At 40.0% G+C, this 14869-nt stretch overlaps 1 protein-coding gene across 1 annotated transcript; it reads left to right on the top strand.

Moving 5' to 3' along the window:
* The first annotated feature begins 8033 nt into the window (after positions 1 to 8033).
* On the top strand, positions 8034 to 14869 carry LOC108983687 (ER lumen protein-retaining receptor erd-2.2-like). The gene is made up of 6 exons (XM_018955415.2): positions 8034 to 8521; positions 9964 to 10163; positions 13569 to 13709; positions 13864 to 13944; positions 14377 to 14501; positions 14591 to 14869. The coding sequence occupies exons 1-6, from the start codon at positions 8299 to 8301 to the stop codon at positions 14637 to 14639; spliced, it is 819 nt and encodes a 272-aa protein (XP_018810960.1). The 5' UTR covers positions 8034 to 8298; the 3' UTR covers positions 14640 to 14869.

Below are 14869 nucleotides of genomic sequence, written 5' to 3'. Positions count from 1 at the left end.
TTTCCGTGAGTATGGAGTAATTATCAGGTATTGGTGTAAGGTAGTTTTTTTTTTCCTCAGCAAATAGAAGGGATGTTAAATATCAACCCAACGTGTGAATATGAATGTGAAATTGTCTTGTATAGCTGTCCCATAAATTAAGCTTGTCCTCAAGCATTTATGGTGTCTCCAAAATATCAAAAATGTCTCCCAACAGTGCCTCAAATTGTCAATGGCGGTGGCTGTAGATTAGTTTGTCCCCTAAGCTTTCTCCTATAAAAGGAGATCAGTTGTAAATGGAACAGGGGTGTGGAAAATCTAAAGAATGCAGTGTAGAGATAGTTTTTGTTAGAGTTTGTATATTTTGAAGAAGTTTTGAAATATATTGTTTTCGCTACAGTGGACGTAGGCAAGTTGCCGAACCACTTTCATATTGTCTCTATCTTGTGTTTGAGTGTGTTTCTGGATGGTTTTGGTACAACAATTGGTATCAGAGCTTCGGTTTTGTGCTATCCAGAAAATTTAAGTTGATCCAAATCAACTTTTGATCACACCAGGAGGTTCGTCTCGAGAAGACGAACACGCTGCCGCAAACGGAATCAACAACGGAGGCCGGAGCAGCTCACACGCGCCCCTAGAAGGTCGGAAGGTGCGATTCACGCACCAACGGTCGTCCAAAGGTTGAAGACGAGAGTGCATCACACGCGCCCCCACTCGCGCCAAAGGTTGAAGACGCGTGAGTTATACTCTCTCACGCGCCCTCACGCGCTCCAGAGGAAGACGACGCTTGAGTTACACTCTCCCCACGCGCCCCCACTCTCGCCACGCGCTCCACGCGCTCCACCTGCTGTTCCGGTTCGATCTGGACCGTTCAAAATTTCAGATCTGTTTTGGGCTTGTTTTAAGCCATTCGGAGTCCGATTTCAACGATCCAATAGTAGTTTCCAACTATTTGGATCATTCCGGACTCATCCGTACGGTTGAAATTTTGAAATTCATTTTACAGAAGTAAGTAATTTTTCAGATGGAATCAGAAGGAGAAATTACAGGTGATAGGAACTCTGGAAATGCTAGTAGCTCTGGGCGTAGATCCATGATGTCAAATGCCAAATTTGAAGTTGAGAAGTTCGATGGAACTAATAACTTTGGTATGTGGCAATGTGAAGTTATGGACGTTTTGATCCAACAAGAGTTGGATATTACGCTAGAGGATAAATCGGAGGACATGATGGAGAGGGATTGGGACAAGCTTAACCGACAAGCTTGTGGTACAATCCGTTTGTGCCTTGCCAAAGATCAAAAGTATTTTGTCATGAGAGAGACAAAAACAAGTGAACTTTGGCGGAAATTGGAAGAAAAATACTTGATAAAAAGTATTGAGAGTCGCTTATACTTGAAGAAGAAGCTCTTCAGGTTCCAATTTCGAGAAGGTATTTCTATGTCTGATCATTTCAATAGTTTCAATCATATACTTGCTGATTTGCAAAACTTGGATGTAGAAATCCAAGATGAAGACAAGGCTTTACTTTTATTAAATTCCTTGCCTGATACATATGAGCATTTGATTACCACACTTTTGTATGGGAAGGAAAAGATTAGTTTTAACGATGTATCTAGTGTTTTGATAAATAATGAGTACCGTAGAAAAGATAAGGAGGTACAGCTAAATACATCAAATGAAGCCTTTATAGCAAGGGGGAGACCAAAGTCGAAGTATCCAGAAAAGAAGAAGGATTCTCAATCGAGAACACGGGCCACATCACGTGGTTCATCAGTCGGAAAAGGACTCGCCAAAGATGAATGTGTCTTCTGTCACAAAAAGGGGCATTGGAAGAAGGATTGTCCCAAGATAAAGGGGCAACAGAAGATCCAACCCTCCACAGCCAATGTCGCCAACAGAGATGAAGATGCAGATCTTGCCTTGACAGGTCTATCATTCATTTGTCATTCTGATGAATGGATAATGGATTCTGGGTGTACCTATCACATGTGTCCCAATCGGGACTGGTTTACTGACTTCACAAAGAGTGATGGAGCAGTACTTATGGGCAACAATAATGCTTGTAAGACTCAGGGAATAGGAAGCATCCGCCTGAAGCTGCATGATGGAACTGTCAGGACATTAACAGAAGTTCGATACGTTCTAGACTTGCGGAAGAATCTTATCTCACTTGGAACTCTGGATTCAAAGGGATTCAGACTCACCATAGAAGATGGAATTCTCAAGGTGGTAATGGGAATTCAGGTGACTATGAAGGGCTTAAAGCGAGGAAATCTGTACTTCTTGCAAGGAAGTACTGTTAGTGGAAGAGCTTCCACAGTCTGTGAGAAGCTAGATGAGACTGATGATGACACCACCAGACTTTGGCACATACGTATGGGACACGCCGGAGAAAAAGCTTTGCAAACACTTGTAAAGCAAGGTTTACTCAAAGGTGCCAAGATTGGCAAATTGTCTTTCTGTGAAAACTGTGTATTAGGGAAGCAGACGCGGATCAAGTTCGGAACTGCAGTTCATAGTACACAGGGGATACTTGACTATGTGCACTCCGATGTTTGGGGACATACCAAAAATGCATCTTTGGGAGGTAAACATTGGTTTGTAACATTTGTTGATGATTATTCTCGTCGTGTATGGGTGTACACGATGAAGCATAAAGATGAAGTGCTGAAAATCTTCCTTGATTGGAAGAAAATGATCGAGACTCAAACCGGGAGGAAGATCAAAAGGCTTAGATCTGATAATGGAGGTGAATACACTCTAGACCCCTTCATGGAAGTATGCCGAAAAGAGGGAATTGTAAGACACTTCACTATATGAGGAACACCGCAACAAAACGGTGTGGCAGAACGGATGAATCGTACTTTACTAGAGAAAGTGCGGTGCATGTTACTGGATGCTGGATTCAGTAAACAATTTTGGGCTGAAGCTGTGACGTATGCATGCCACCTCATCAACCGATTACCCGCAGCTGCCAATGGCGGGAAGACACCCATTGAAATGTGGAAAGGTACACATGCTACTGATTATGACTCTTTACATATTTTTGGATGCCCAGCTTACTATCATACTAAAGAAAGTAAGCTTGATTCTAGAGCTAAGAAAGTAAAATTCTTAGGCTTTAGTATTGGTGTAAAAGGGTATAGACTCTGGTGCATAGAGTCAAAGAATGTAATAATCAGTAGAGATGTTACATTCAACGAGTCTGAGATGCTCAAGTCACATGAGCATAAAGACTCCCATGAAGGCAGCCATGATAGCGAAGTACCTTGTGAGTCGCAGAAGGTGAAGTTTATTACGCCAAAAGAATCAGGAGTCGCTAATGGAGAGCATGGACAACTTGAAGTTGATAGCCCAGTCACTATATCTCCAAGCCAACCTGAATCGATTGCAACAAACAGGCCGAGAAGAGAGACACGTTTACCAGCACGTTTTGCAGACTTTGTGACATATGCACTGCCAGCTGAAGGAGATCAAATCCCAACCACTTACAAAGAATCCATACAGTCTATTGAACAGGCTGAATGGAAAAGTGCAATGAGCGAGGAGATGCAGTCTCTTCATAAGAACCAGACATGGGAGCTTGTGCCGCTTCCAAATGGAAAGAAGTCAATTGGTTGCAAGTGGGTTTTTAATCAGAAAGATGATCAAGCTGCTAAAAGTGGTGTGCGATTCAAAGCTAGATTGGTAGCCAAGGGCTACGCTCAGATAGAGGGAATTGACTATAGTGAAGTATTCTCTCCTGTTGTAAAACACTCATCCATTCGGATATTGCTAGCTTTGGTTGCACAATATGATCTTGAGTTAGCCCAGCTTGACGTAAAGACAGCTTTCTTACATGGTGATCTGGAGGAGGAGATTTATATGTCCCAACCAGAAGGTTTTAAAGAAGCTGGTAAAGAAAAATGGGTTTGCAAACTGATGAAATCTCTCTATGGGTTGAAGCAGTCACCTCGGCAGTGGTACAAACGCTTCGACCACTTCATGATTGACTTGAAATACACTCGTTGCCAATACGATCACTGTGTGTATTTCAAACAACTTGCAAATGGATCTTTCATATATTTGCTTTTATATGTAGATGACATGTTGATTGCATGTAAAAGCAATGTGGAGATAGATCGATTGAAAAATCAATTGAGTCAAGAATTTGAAATGAAAGATCTAGGAGAAGCACGAAGAATATTGGGGATGGAGATTAATAGAGATAGGGTGAAAGCACAGTTCACCTCACTCAGAAGCAGTATCTTGAGAGAGTACTACAACGTTTCAACATGAACTTGAAGACGAAACCTGTAAGTACTCCAATGGCCCCATATTTCAAACTTAGTGCATTGCAGTCTCCTAAAAGTGATGAAGAGCGGGACTATATGAAAAATGTCCCGTATGCAAGTGTTGTAGGAAGCTTAATGTATGCCATGGTGTGTACACGACCTGATATCTCTCAGGCCGTCAGTTTAGTCAGCCGATATATGCATAATCCTGGAAAGACACATTGGCATGCAGCTAAATGGATTCTACGGTACATTCTAGGGACCGTAAATCTTGGTTTAAAGTTTGAGAAGAATGAAGATAGTCTAGTAACTGGATATGTTGACTCAGACTATGCTGGTGATCTTGACAAACGACGATCGACAACTGGATATGTGTTCACTATGGCTGGAGGACCAGTTAGTTGGCGATCTATCTTGCAGTCTACAATTGCACTATCCTCAACAGAGGCTGAATACATGGCTGTAACAGAAGCCGTGAAAGAAGCCATTTGGTTACAAGGACTGGTAACAGATTTGGGCTTTAAACAGCAAGAGGTTACCGTTTACTGTGACAGTCAGAGTGCAATTCATCTGGCCAAGAACCAAGTGTATCATTCTCGAACAAAGCATATAGATGTCCGCTTTCACTTCATACGTGAGATATTAGATGAAGGGGACATTCTACTTCAAAAGATTGGCACTGAAGACAATCCAGCAGATATGTTGACGAAAGTCGTCACAGGGATCAAATTCCAACACTGTTTGGAATTAATCAATATCTCACACTGCTGAGCACCTTCAGGTGCATTGGTGCCTTAGGGCGCATTTGATAGCGGAAATCTCTATTGGCAGATATAATGAGTATTTCAACGAGGGGGTGAAATCATTTGAAGGAAACATCAGTTTGCAGCAGCTTAAATATGATACACATGGGTGGAGGGGGTGATTGTTAAATATCAACCCAACGTGTGAATATGAATGTGAAATTGTCTTGTATAGCTGCCCCATAAATTAAGCTTGTCCTCAAGCATTTATGGTGTCTCCAAAATATCAGAAATGTCTCCCAACAGTGCCTCAAATTGTCAATGGCAGTGGCTGTAGATTAGTTTGTCCCCTAAGCTTTCTCCTATAAAAGGAGATCAGTTGTAAATGGAACAGGGGTGTGGAAAATCTAAAGAATGCAGTGTAGAGATAGTTTTTGTTAGAGTTTGTATATTTTGAAGAAGTTTCGAAATATATTGTTTTCGCTACAGTGGACGTAGGCAAGTTGCCGAACCACTTACATATTGTCTCTATCTTGTGTTTGAGTGTGTTTCTGGATGGTTTTGGTACAACAAGGGATTCATTAAGAAAATAAAGGAGTTTTACAAAGTAATACAGTAACCACAATTACATCAATTAACAAAAAATAAAGGGTGGGTCTTTTCCACTATGGAAATCCAGCATACATTGAGGCACTTTAAGAGCAGTCTCAACGGAACAGGCGAGGGTAAAAATAAAGTCTCATTTAGCTATTACATATGAAAAGCTGGTTGCAATGGATTAGGCAAAGTCACTGACTTTTAGCTACAATATTTTTTAAAATAAAGTCAAATTTGCTTGTAATAGTTCAATAAGCGAATGTTTATTTTATTATTTGTTTCGAACTCTCTCTCCTCTTTATATTTTCTCACGCAACCACCGTCGGTTTCTTTCATTCAAATTTTTTTTCTCACTTTTCACTTCTCTGCTTCCTTTCCTAATACCTCGTGAAATTGTAGAAGGATCAAGGAGCTAGCGGAGAAAATCACAAGAAGGTGAACCACCAGGGACGCTACCGCACCACCCTCTCCTCTCTCTATCTCTGATCCCGTGTGGTCTCTTCCTCTCCTAGTTCTAGGTATTTCATCTTCCTTCCACAAGTAATTATCTCCTCATCTGCTTCTCTCTCTCTCTTAAAATCTGTGTGTAGATGAACTTGATCTTGTTTATTAATTTATCATTTGTTATATGGAGAGAATGTTAGGACCGATGAATTTGGAGCTTACCATCTATGAAGATCTTTTTGAGGTTTATTGGGGGTTTTTAGGGTCTGATTTGGAGTTTACCATATGCACGCATTGCATTTTTTATAGTAACAAAACAATAACCATGACAAACCCCAGGAGCTAGAACACTACCAAGTCACGAAAAGACTCCGGAAGAAACATACTAACTCTGACCGAGCAGTACAGCAGAGCATATAACTTGTTACTAAATAACACCCTCACGTATATAATAACAATGCAAAAAGGTGTAATCAAAGAGTACTGATACATCTAAGTAATCTAATAAAACATATTAAAAGAAATATCTCCGATAGCACTTTTAAGTTAAGACATTTATATAGAATTTTAGATATGTTTAATTAGACGTTTGTGGTAATAGTATTAAATGACAATTGAAAAAATATAATTTTTTTAACCCATAATTTAATTAGAATATGATTACTAATTAATATATAATATTATGAATAATAAAATAAAATAAAATAAATTCATAATTAAAAAAATTAAAATATTTTTGAAATTATTAATTATTCATTACTATATAATGAATAAATGGATAATCCAATGTGGAGATTTGATGTAAATAGCCAAAGTCAAATTCATCTTATATTATTTTATTGTTATATAATGAACAAAAGACTATTCCAATATAGAAATTTATGTGAATGGAATAGTTAAAAGTTAAATTCATCTTACATTCATAAAAAATGTACTTTAATTTTAACTAATCCAATGAAAGTGCTCTTAAGGGGATGTTTCCGAACAAGTTGTTCGAGGTTGCCTACTGTGCAATGGACTGCGCGTATCGATTTTGAAATCGATGTATTTTAATTGTTTCCCATTTGTTAAAATTCCGAAGCATGATCCTTGTATCTTTGATTGTGGCTTCTATTGTCCAGTCTAGAGTTTGTTGTAGAGCTTCGACAACCACTTGTGAATCACCTTCTAAAATGACATTTCTGATTTGGTGTAGAAGTGCTTCCTGTACTCCTATACTTGCTGCCGTTACTTCTCCTTGGTTCGGGTTCTTTGATCTTAAGGTAGTTGTTGATGTGATCAGCACATGTAAAAAGTCTAATTTAAAATATAAATACTTTAGCCAAAGAGATTATACAAAGATGTATTAAAAAAATTTGACATGATTTGATGTAGTATATCAGATTATAAATTTGATTTTGTTGTAAAATAGTTCATTGTTAATCTATAAGTTTACTTTTATGAAATTTCTATCAGTAGCACTTCTAAACTTAAAAACTTGGCATGTGTCTCTTTGTTAGAAAACATGCTTATATTAATCATTTAAATGGGTTGAGCTTTATCCGATTCAATCTAGAAAAACACTCTGTCCATATTTTTATTGGAAAATGCTGTTCAATCTAGAAAATACTTGCCATCATGACAACATATTAATACTTGTGATAAAAAGAAGAAAGAGTTTAACATTCTGCTTCCATTTTTTAATAGAGAATGCTAGATACTGTACAAGCTTCGCACAATTTTTTGAGGAAAGAAGATGTGATGCTTGCAAACTTGTCAATATCATTCTGATTCATTTCATTTCTCTTTTTAACATGACGCACGGGTCAAGCGGTTCATCTAGTAAACTCAAGTAGGCGAGTTGGATAGATAAAAAAAATAAAAATAAAATAAAGTAGGCGAGTTGGAGCGTCCATTTTATTCTGTGAACTCCTTAGTCCTTTTCATGCGCCGAAACAGATCTTGTACGCGAAGAAGATAACTGGGCCAGGCCCGGGCACCAGGATGCTGTTCAGTGGTTGAACCGCTCAATGCCCAACCCCAACCAAATAGTGTTCTCCCCACGCGTGTCAAAACCGCAAACGACTCGAAACTCGAAAGTCTTCGAGGCTCGAACCTGCACACGCATCTAAAAGTCGCGCACTTACAGCGTGAGAGCTCGCTTCTTTGAAAATTGAAACTTCATGGAATCGATCATACAACGTTTGTTTGCTGATACCACATCTTATAGGTAGAGATAGATAGAGAGGGAGAGTGGGGTGAGAGAGAATAAGTAGACGCAATGAAGGGACCAAAAAGGCCAATCCACGCCGTGGCGACATGGGTTCGCAGACAGCCGCCGAAGATCAAGGTGTTTCTTGCGCTTGTATCGGCCTTGGCCGCGCTCGTTCTCCTGCGACTGGTCGTTCACGATCACGACAACCTTTTCGTCGCAGCCGAGGCCGTTCACGCCCTCGGCATTTCCGTCCTTATCTACAAGCTCACCAAGGAGAAGACCTGTGCTGGTAAGGGAAAAAAAAACTCATCTCCTTCTTTTGTTTCTGTTTTTATCTCTTCTTTTTTCAATTTAACATTCTGATTTGGAATTGGGCCCTTGTGGGTTATACCGAAAGTTAATATCTTTGACACTAATAAAGGGATAAAATAGATTAAAGCTCTAGGCAAAATGGTTTGGCTGCCCGGGAGTAAAAAAAGTGAAATATATTGACTATAATGATTTGAGAATAACCCTTCAGCAACTAGAAAGAAGACTAGCTCTGATTGACATTTTACAGGGGACTTTTTTGAAGTATTGGAATCTGGCAAATACTTGTGATTTATTTTCCGGTGGTTTGGAGGCAAATCGCACTCTGGATTAATGTACCGACTGATATGAACAAACAAATGGCTGTCCTTCCTGCATGACCGTGCGGTTTTTTACCGTTTACCTTTATATATGGTGTGATAACATTCTTGCGTTCTCGAATTATAAGTTTTTTTTTTTTCTAACCACGGAATTCTTTTGGGTATTGGATACTGAAACTGGTCTAGCGTTACTATTCTGTGGCTCTTTTAGGGGATAATATAGAAGATAATTTTCTTTTGACAATACTAAGTCGAAAATTGTATGTCAGTGTTCTATTATGTCCCAAAATATTGTTCATTAGGAAAATTATATATGCCCTTTCGCTCTTTGATTTGTTGGTGTTCTCAATTTATAGGGGAAATTATATTCTGCACCCTTGAACTACTACCATTATTTTCAATTTACTTCCTGAAATACTCTTTTTTTATTTATTAAGTAATTTACTCCCTGAGAGACTAAAACTGATAATTAGAACCCTATCAATTTATTCAATTTGCACCTTGATTAGAGTTTGACTTTGAGGGTGCAAATTGACTAAATTTGATGGTTTTGGGTTATAATTATCACTTTTAGTAGTTTAGGGTGCAAACTGAAAAAAATGATGGCAGTTCATAAGTGCAAAATGTATTTTCCCTGAACTCCTAGTATATCATAGATATTCTTGATGGGTATTTATCTAGACGAGGTTCCATTTTTTTAGTGAAAAAGTAAAAACTTTGATCTCCTAACTATAAAGGTTTTCAAGCTTCCTTCATTCTTTTCTCTTTTTGCCCTGGCATTAGTTTCGAGCTGGGGAAACTGCCAGATATATATATATTTTTTAATTATTGGCACCAGGTGTCTGGGAATAGAGTCCCGACTAATCCCGGGGGTGCACAAGCCCTCGGCAAGGAGTTTTCCGTAAGCGCACTGCGGGTAATTGAAGGGGAAAATCTCCTAGTCCGATGACCCCTAGAGATTGTTTGCACCCACTGGGGTTCAAACCTTAGACCTTGGAGGGAGCATACCACCAAGACCAAGGCCTTGACCAATTGCCTGATCTTGTTAAGATTATAACTGCCAAAATGCCCTTTTTGATTCAATATTATTAAACATCTGCAGGGCTTTCACTCAAATCACAGGAACTAACAGCCCTGTTTCTGGCGGTTAGACTCTATTGCAGTTTTGTCATGGAATTTGATTTACACACACTACTTGATTCAGCAACACTGGTGACAACTCTTTGGGTGATCTATATGATTCGTTTGAATTTGAAGTCTAGTTACATGGAGGAGAAGGACAACTTCAAAATTTACTATGTGGTGGGTCCTCAATCATTTTGCAGAGCAAAGTAACCTTCCTTCTTGTATCTTAACATTTGTGGCATTTATATTTTTTTAAAAGCAAGTGAATGTAGGATAAATTGCCAATACCAGCTAAACTTGATTTCCTAGTTTGTTAAGTGCCGTCTCTTGCTGGTCATGAATGGCTATTTCATTGCAATGTTGCTTATATGTCTGAAATATGGAACCGATTTTTTGTTTCTCTACCTGTATCCATTTGTTTGATGTTTTATCAAATCATTTGGGTTCAATATTTCATCGTCTGAGTTCACTGCTAAACATATTGCCCTCATTCAAAGTATAACATTATACTTGTTCATACTACACTGTGGTGTGTTGAAGGTGAGAAACCATTTTAACACTTAAAATTTTGGTAAAATTTATTTCTATTTGCATTTCTCATAATTCCAATAGACATAGTTTTGCTAATATGGTTCATCTATTATTTCTATTTTTTTTTTTTGACAAGTAATAATATTATATATATGTATATATCAATAGGAGTAACCAAGTACACTGAACGTATACAAGAAAACACCTAGCTCATACAAGAGAGCTCCTAATGACCCAAAACTCCCATGAAATCTACCCAAAATATGCCAACCCCAACCCCTTGTTTCCGTAAAACTAATCCTCTACCCGAACATCCCACTACGAGATCGTCTTCACAATGTCCTCACTTTAGTCTTCCCTCGACTTGAGCTACTTCTCTTAGTATCGTAGTTGATTGCCCATGAAAAACGCTTTAACTCCCTGTTTTTCTTAAAATGTGATTTGGTTTCAAGCTCGTGACTCGCCTTAATCGCAGTGAGTAGAGCTTTAAATTGGTCTTCATGTTCTCCATATGAAAGTCCCAAGATTTGCTGAAGCCCGTTAACTTTATTCAAAATCTAATACGATGGTGAGCCCGCTATATCGTTTAACGGAGGAAGAGAAACTAAGGGAACGACATTATCCCCGGCCATAGTACCCAACTGCACTCCCGATTCTAAACCTTCCCTATATGAGGCACCAACGACAAACCGCTAGTTTCCTTCCCGCCATATTGTTGCTCAACAACTATATGGTTGTCCATTGTTTCTGTCACTATTACAGGTTCCTCCCTCCATCAGCATTGCTTGACTTTGCACCACCCCCCGACAATCCTTGTCGTGTCACTTTGTCTGACCCTACTGCTCCCTCCAAAGAACAGGTAGAGGAAGCATTACCTTCTGTAATCCCGTTTGCATCTTCTAAAAGAGGCTTGACTATTTCTTACAAAGTACTCGAGACCCTGGAGGGACCCCTGTCTTCAACTAAAGATGAGCCTTGGATAAAAGTACCAACCCCATCTGCATCTGGTCCCTGAAGCCCTATAGCTCCCTTAGGAGGCATAGTGAAACTGGCATGAACTAAGATGCCAGCGTCCAACGACCCTATATGTGATGGTGTTGAGATGCCCTTTGCCGGCACACTTGTGGCCTTCAAACCCGAAAGATCTACCCCCTGCCCTCCCTCATCCATATTCAACCCACCACCAATACCCACGACTAGGTCCAGCCCCTTATCCACTTTAATCATCATATCTCTCACATACTCCATAACTCCCTTCAATTGATCTTTGACATCCCACAATACCCCCTCCACCTCTCCCAATGTCACGTGACAGCCTTTGTCTCCTACAAGTGTCTTACTTTTTCCTTCTGCCGCTGAGCTGACCTCGGCCGGACTACCCACCGTTGACCTCAACACCGCAGCGTATGAAGCACCTTTGACTGAGGGACGACCTTCCCACTATTTTTCCATCAACAAACTTCCCACTTCGAATGGTGGTTTTGGACTCAGTAACACTTCAAATGGACTGCAGAAAGCCTTTTCATCCAATGTCATTTATGCCCTTCGGTATCACCAATAAACCTTTCCTCATTCCATTCCGGAATTCTGAGAGTTGCAAAAAACTACCCTTGCGTTAGCATGATGTTGAATAATAAAAACTTCATTATCTATCCTTAGTTCTCTAAAGAAACCTTCATGACAGATAAGTTCTAAACAATCCTCAATTCCCTTTGCCACCCATGAAGCTGTCATCCCTCCTAGACACATGAACTTAGCTATCATTTTGCTATGTTTAGAAATACAAAAACTACTTCCTCCCTCTTTCGTAAAAATGAAAATCTTTTATTCCACTTTCAACCACCTCTTACCTTCCAACTGAGACGAATCCACATCACTCGTCGTCATTGTTAAATCCCACTGCAAATATGTGCCCACTGCTCCCTACTGCTCCCGATTCATCCTCTTAAGGTAACAAACAGATTTGTGCCCACAGGATGGACTCCCGGTCTCCGGATTCCGTCGATCAAGTCAAAAGTAGGTCGCAGGCAAAGGCTTAACGCAACTTAAAAAAAAACCAGTACTGTGCTGACTCAAAGCAACTCAAAAAACCCGGTCGCAAGAGGGGGACCGATGTCGGAGGGCCCTAAAAAGAGTCGGCGGAGCCCGTCGACCTTGTCTGGGCTGGTGGTGAGAAGTCACTCGTCGGTGGTCAAGGGCACAACGTCGGAGGGCTCTGAGAAAGGGTCTTGCGAAAAAAGCAGGTCGTCGGCACTAGGACCTATGCCGGACAACCATCAACACTATCACTGGGGCCCGTCGACCTTGTCTGGGACGATGGTGAGGATACACTCGGTGGTGGAACGTCGTCTCCAAGAAATGACAGAGAGAAAACTTGAGAAAAAAGAAAACCAGATCGCCGGCGCTAGGGCCTATGCCGGACAACCCTCAGCGGGGTCATGGGAGTCCGTCGACCTTGTCTGTGCCGGTGGTGAGGGGTCGCTCGCCGGTCTAAGGTGGTAGCATGAGGGCGGCAGTTCTTCTCTCTCCGTAAGATTTTCTATTGCACGTTAACGGCTTATTTCTGTTATAAATGATGCATGTTACTTAGCTATGAGAAACTTCCATAGATTTTACTGATTGATCAGTTCATAGTTTGTATGACTTAATGATTCCCCTTTGGGGTTTGGATAGTCAGGATTCAGTTCACCTTTTTATGCTCGAATAAGCATGCCAATTCAAGCTTCCTAAGTGTAACTCAAAAGTCAGGTATGGCTTGTTGATTTGAAAACACTTGATAAGCTTGATCTGGATATGCATCCATGAACAGAGTCATATTTCCTTGCTTTCAGAGATTCTTGGGCTGGCCGGACTATCATTGTCCCGACAGGTTTTCATTAGATTTGATATTTGCACTATCATAATTTCTAGGTAGTTTCCAGTTTCTGTGATGCATTGAAAAGCAAAAATATTTATTTCTTAGAATCTTGCAAATAGTAAGTCGCTGTATTAATGTATTCTGATTAGTGAACCTATTTAGGTAATGTATGCTCTTATCTTTTCTTGGTGCAGGTGATACCTTGTTCTGTGCTATCATTTCTAATCCATCCTACAACGCAGCATCATATCTTGAACAGGATTTTCTGGGCCTTCTGTGTTTATCTTGAAGCTGTTTCAGTGCTACCCCAGCTGCGGGTAATGCAGAACACAAAGGTATGGTTTCAAGGTTATTCTTGCATGCTCTCTTAGTTTTCCATTCCGATGGTCCATCGTGCATGGCACTTTAAGCTATTTTTTTATTAACTAAATTTCATAAATGACGTTTTGATATTTTTCTTTTCTCATCTTTGTTTCTTCAAACTCTCAGATTGTGGAACCATTCACTGCACATTATGTATTTGCACTGGGGGTTGCAAGGTTCTTGAGTTGTGCACATTGGCTTCTCCAGGTTTGATGATGAAGCTCAAAACTGCCATATATGCCACATATGAGATAAAATTCAGTTGTCTATATTCTGGTAATTGAGTACGAATGTGGCTACCTCAATTTTGCTACACAAGCCATCGTTGCTTTTCAGAAGCTACAAGCTACAATGTTCAAACCTCACCAGCTTCGACCGTGTCAAAAAGTGAAGGGAAACTTGCAAGCAGTCTATTTCACGATATCTTATAACATTATACAAATAACTAGCAGAACGACCATGAAGTGTTGTTTTTTTTTTTCAGTCTTTAAATTGTTATGCATGGATGCCCAAGTTTCTTCACCCTCATGTCATTGGCCTCTAACATGTTGATGGAACTAATCCGAGATTTGATTCATTGATTGTGGTAATTATTGCCTTTCTTAATTCCTTAGTTTATGGTTTCCTTCTTTTACACAGGTATGGGATACTCGAGGCCGCTTACTGACAGCTTTGGGTTATGGTTTGTGGCCTCCAATGGTTCTCCTCTGCGAAATTGTGCAGACCTTCATTCTTGCAGATTTTTGCTACTACTATGTTAAAAGGTAGGTAAAAACTTCCTGATTTTGAAATCCTTAGATGCTGTACACTACTTTCCTAGTGAGCGCACTGCAAAATTTTCCTCTGGATGCAGCATTCTCGGCGGACAACTTGTTCTGCGACTCCCCTCAGGAGTGGTGTAAACTTTGGGATGATGCCTCAGTTTTTTGGTATACATCTAGTTAAAGCCGGATCGTTCCACTCTGCAAGTCAACTATTGTAATGTTGGGTTAGTATTTAGCAGTTGTGAGCTTTGGACAGTTTCTTCTTGACATGATGCATGTTTTAGAAGCTATCCTCAATGTGTTAGGCCCGGACCTTTTGCAAGCCCGTGTGTAAACGCTCTGAATTTGCACAAAGATTAATTCTATCA

This window comes from Juglans regia, chromosome 8 (genome assembly GCF_001411555.2).
Source record: "Juglans regia cultivar Chandler chromosome 8, Walnut 2.0, whole genome shotgun sequence".
Lineage (NCBI taxonomy): Eukaryota > Viridiplantae > Streptophyta > Magnoliopsida > Fagales > Juglandaceae > Juglans > Juglans regia.
This window is presented reverse-complemented; position numbering and strand designations above follow the sequence as displayed.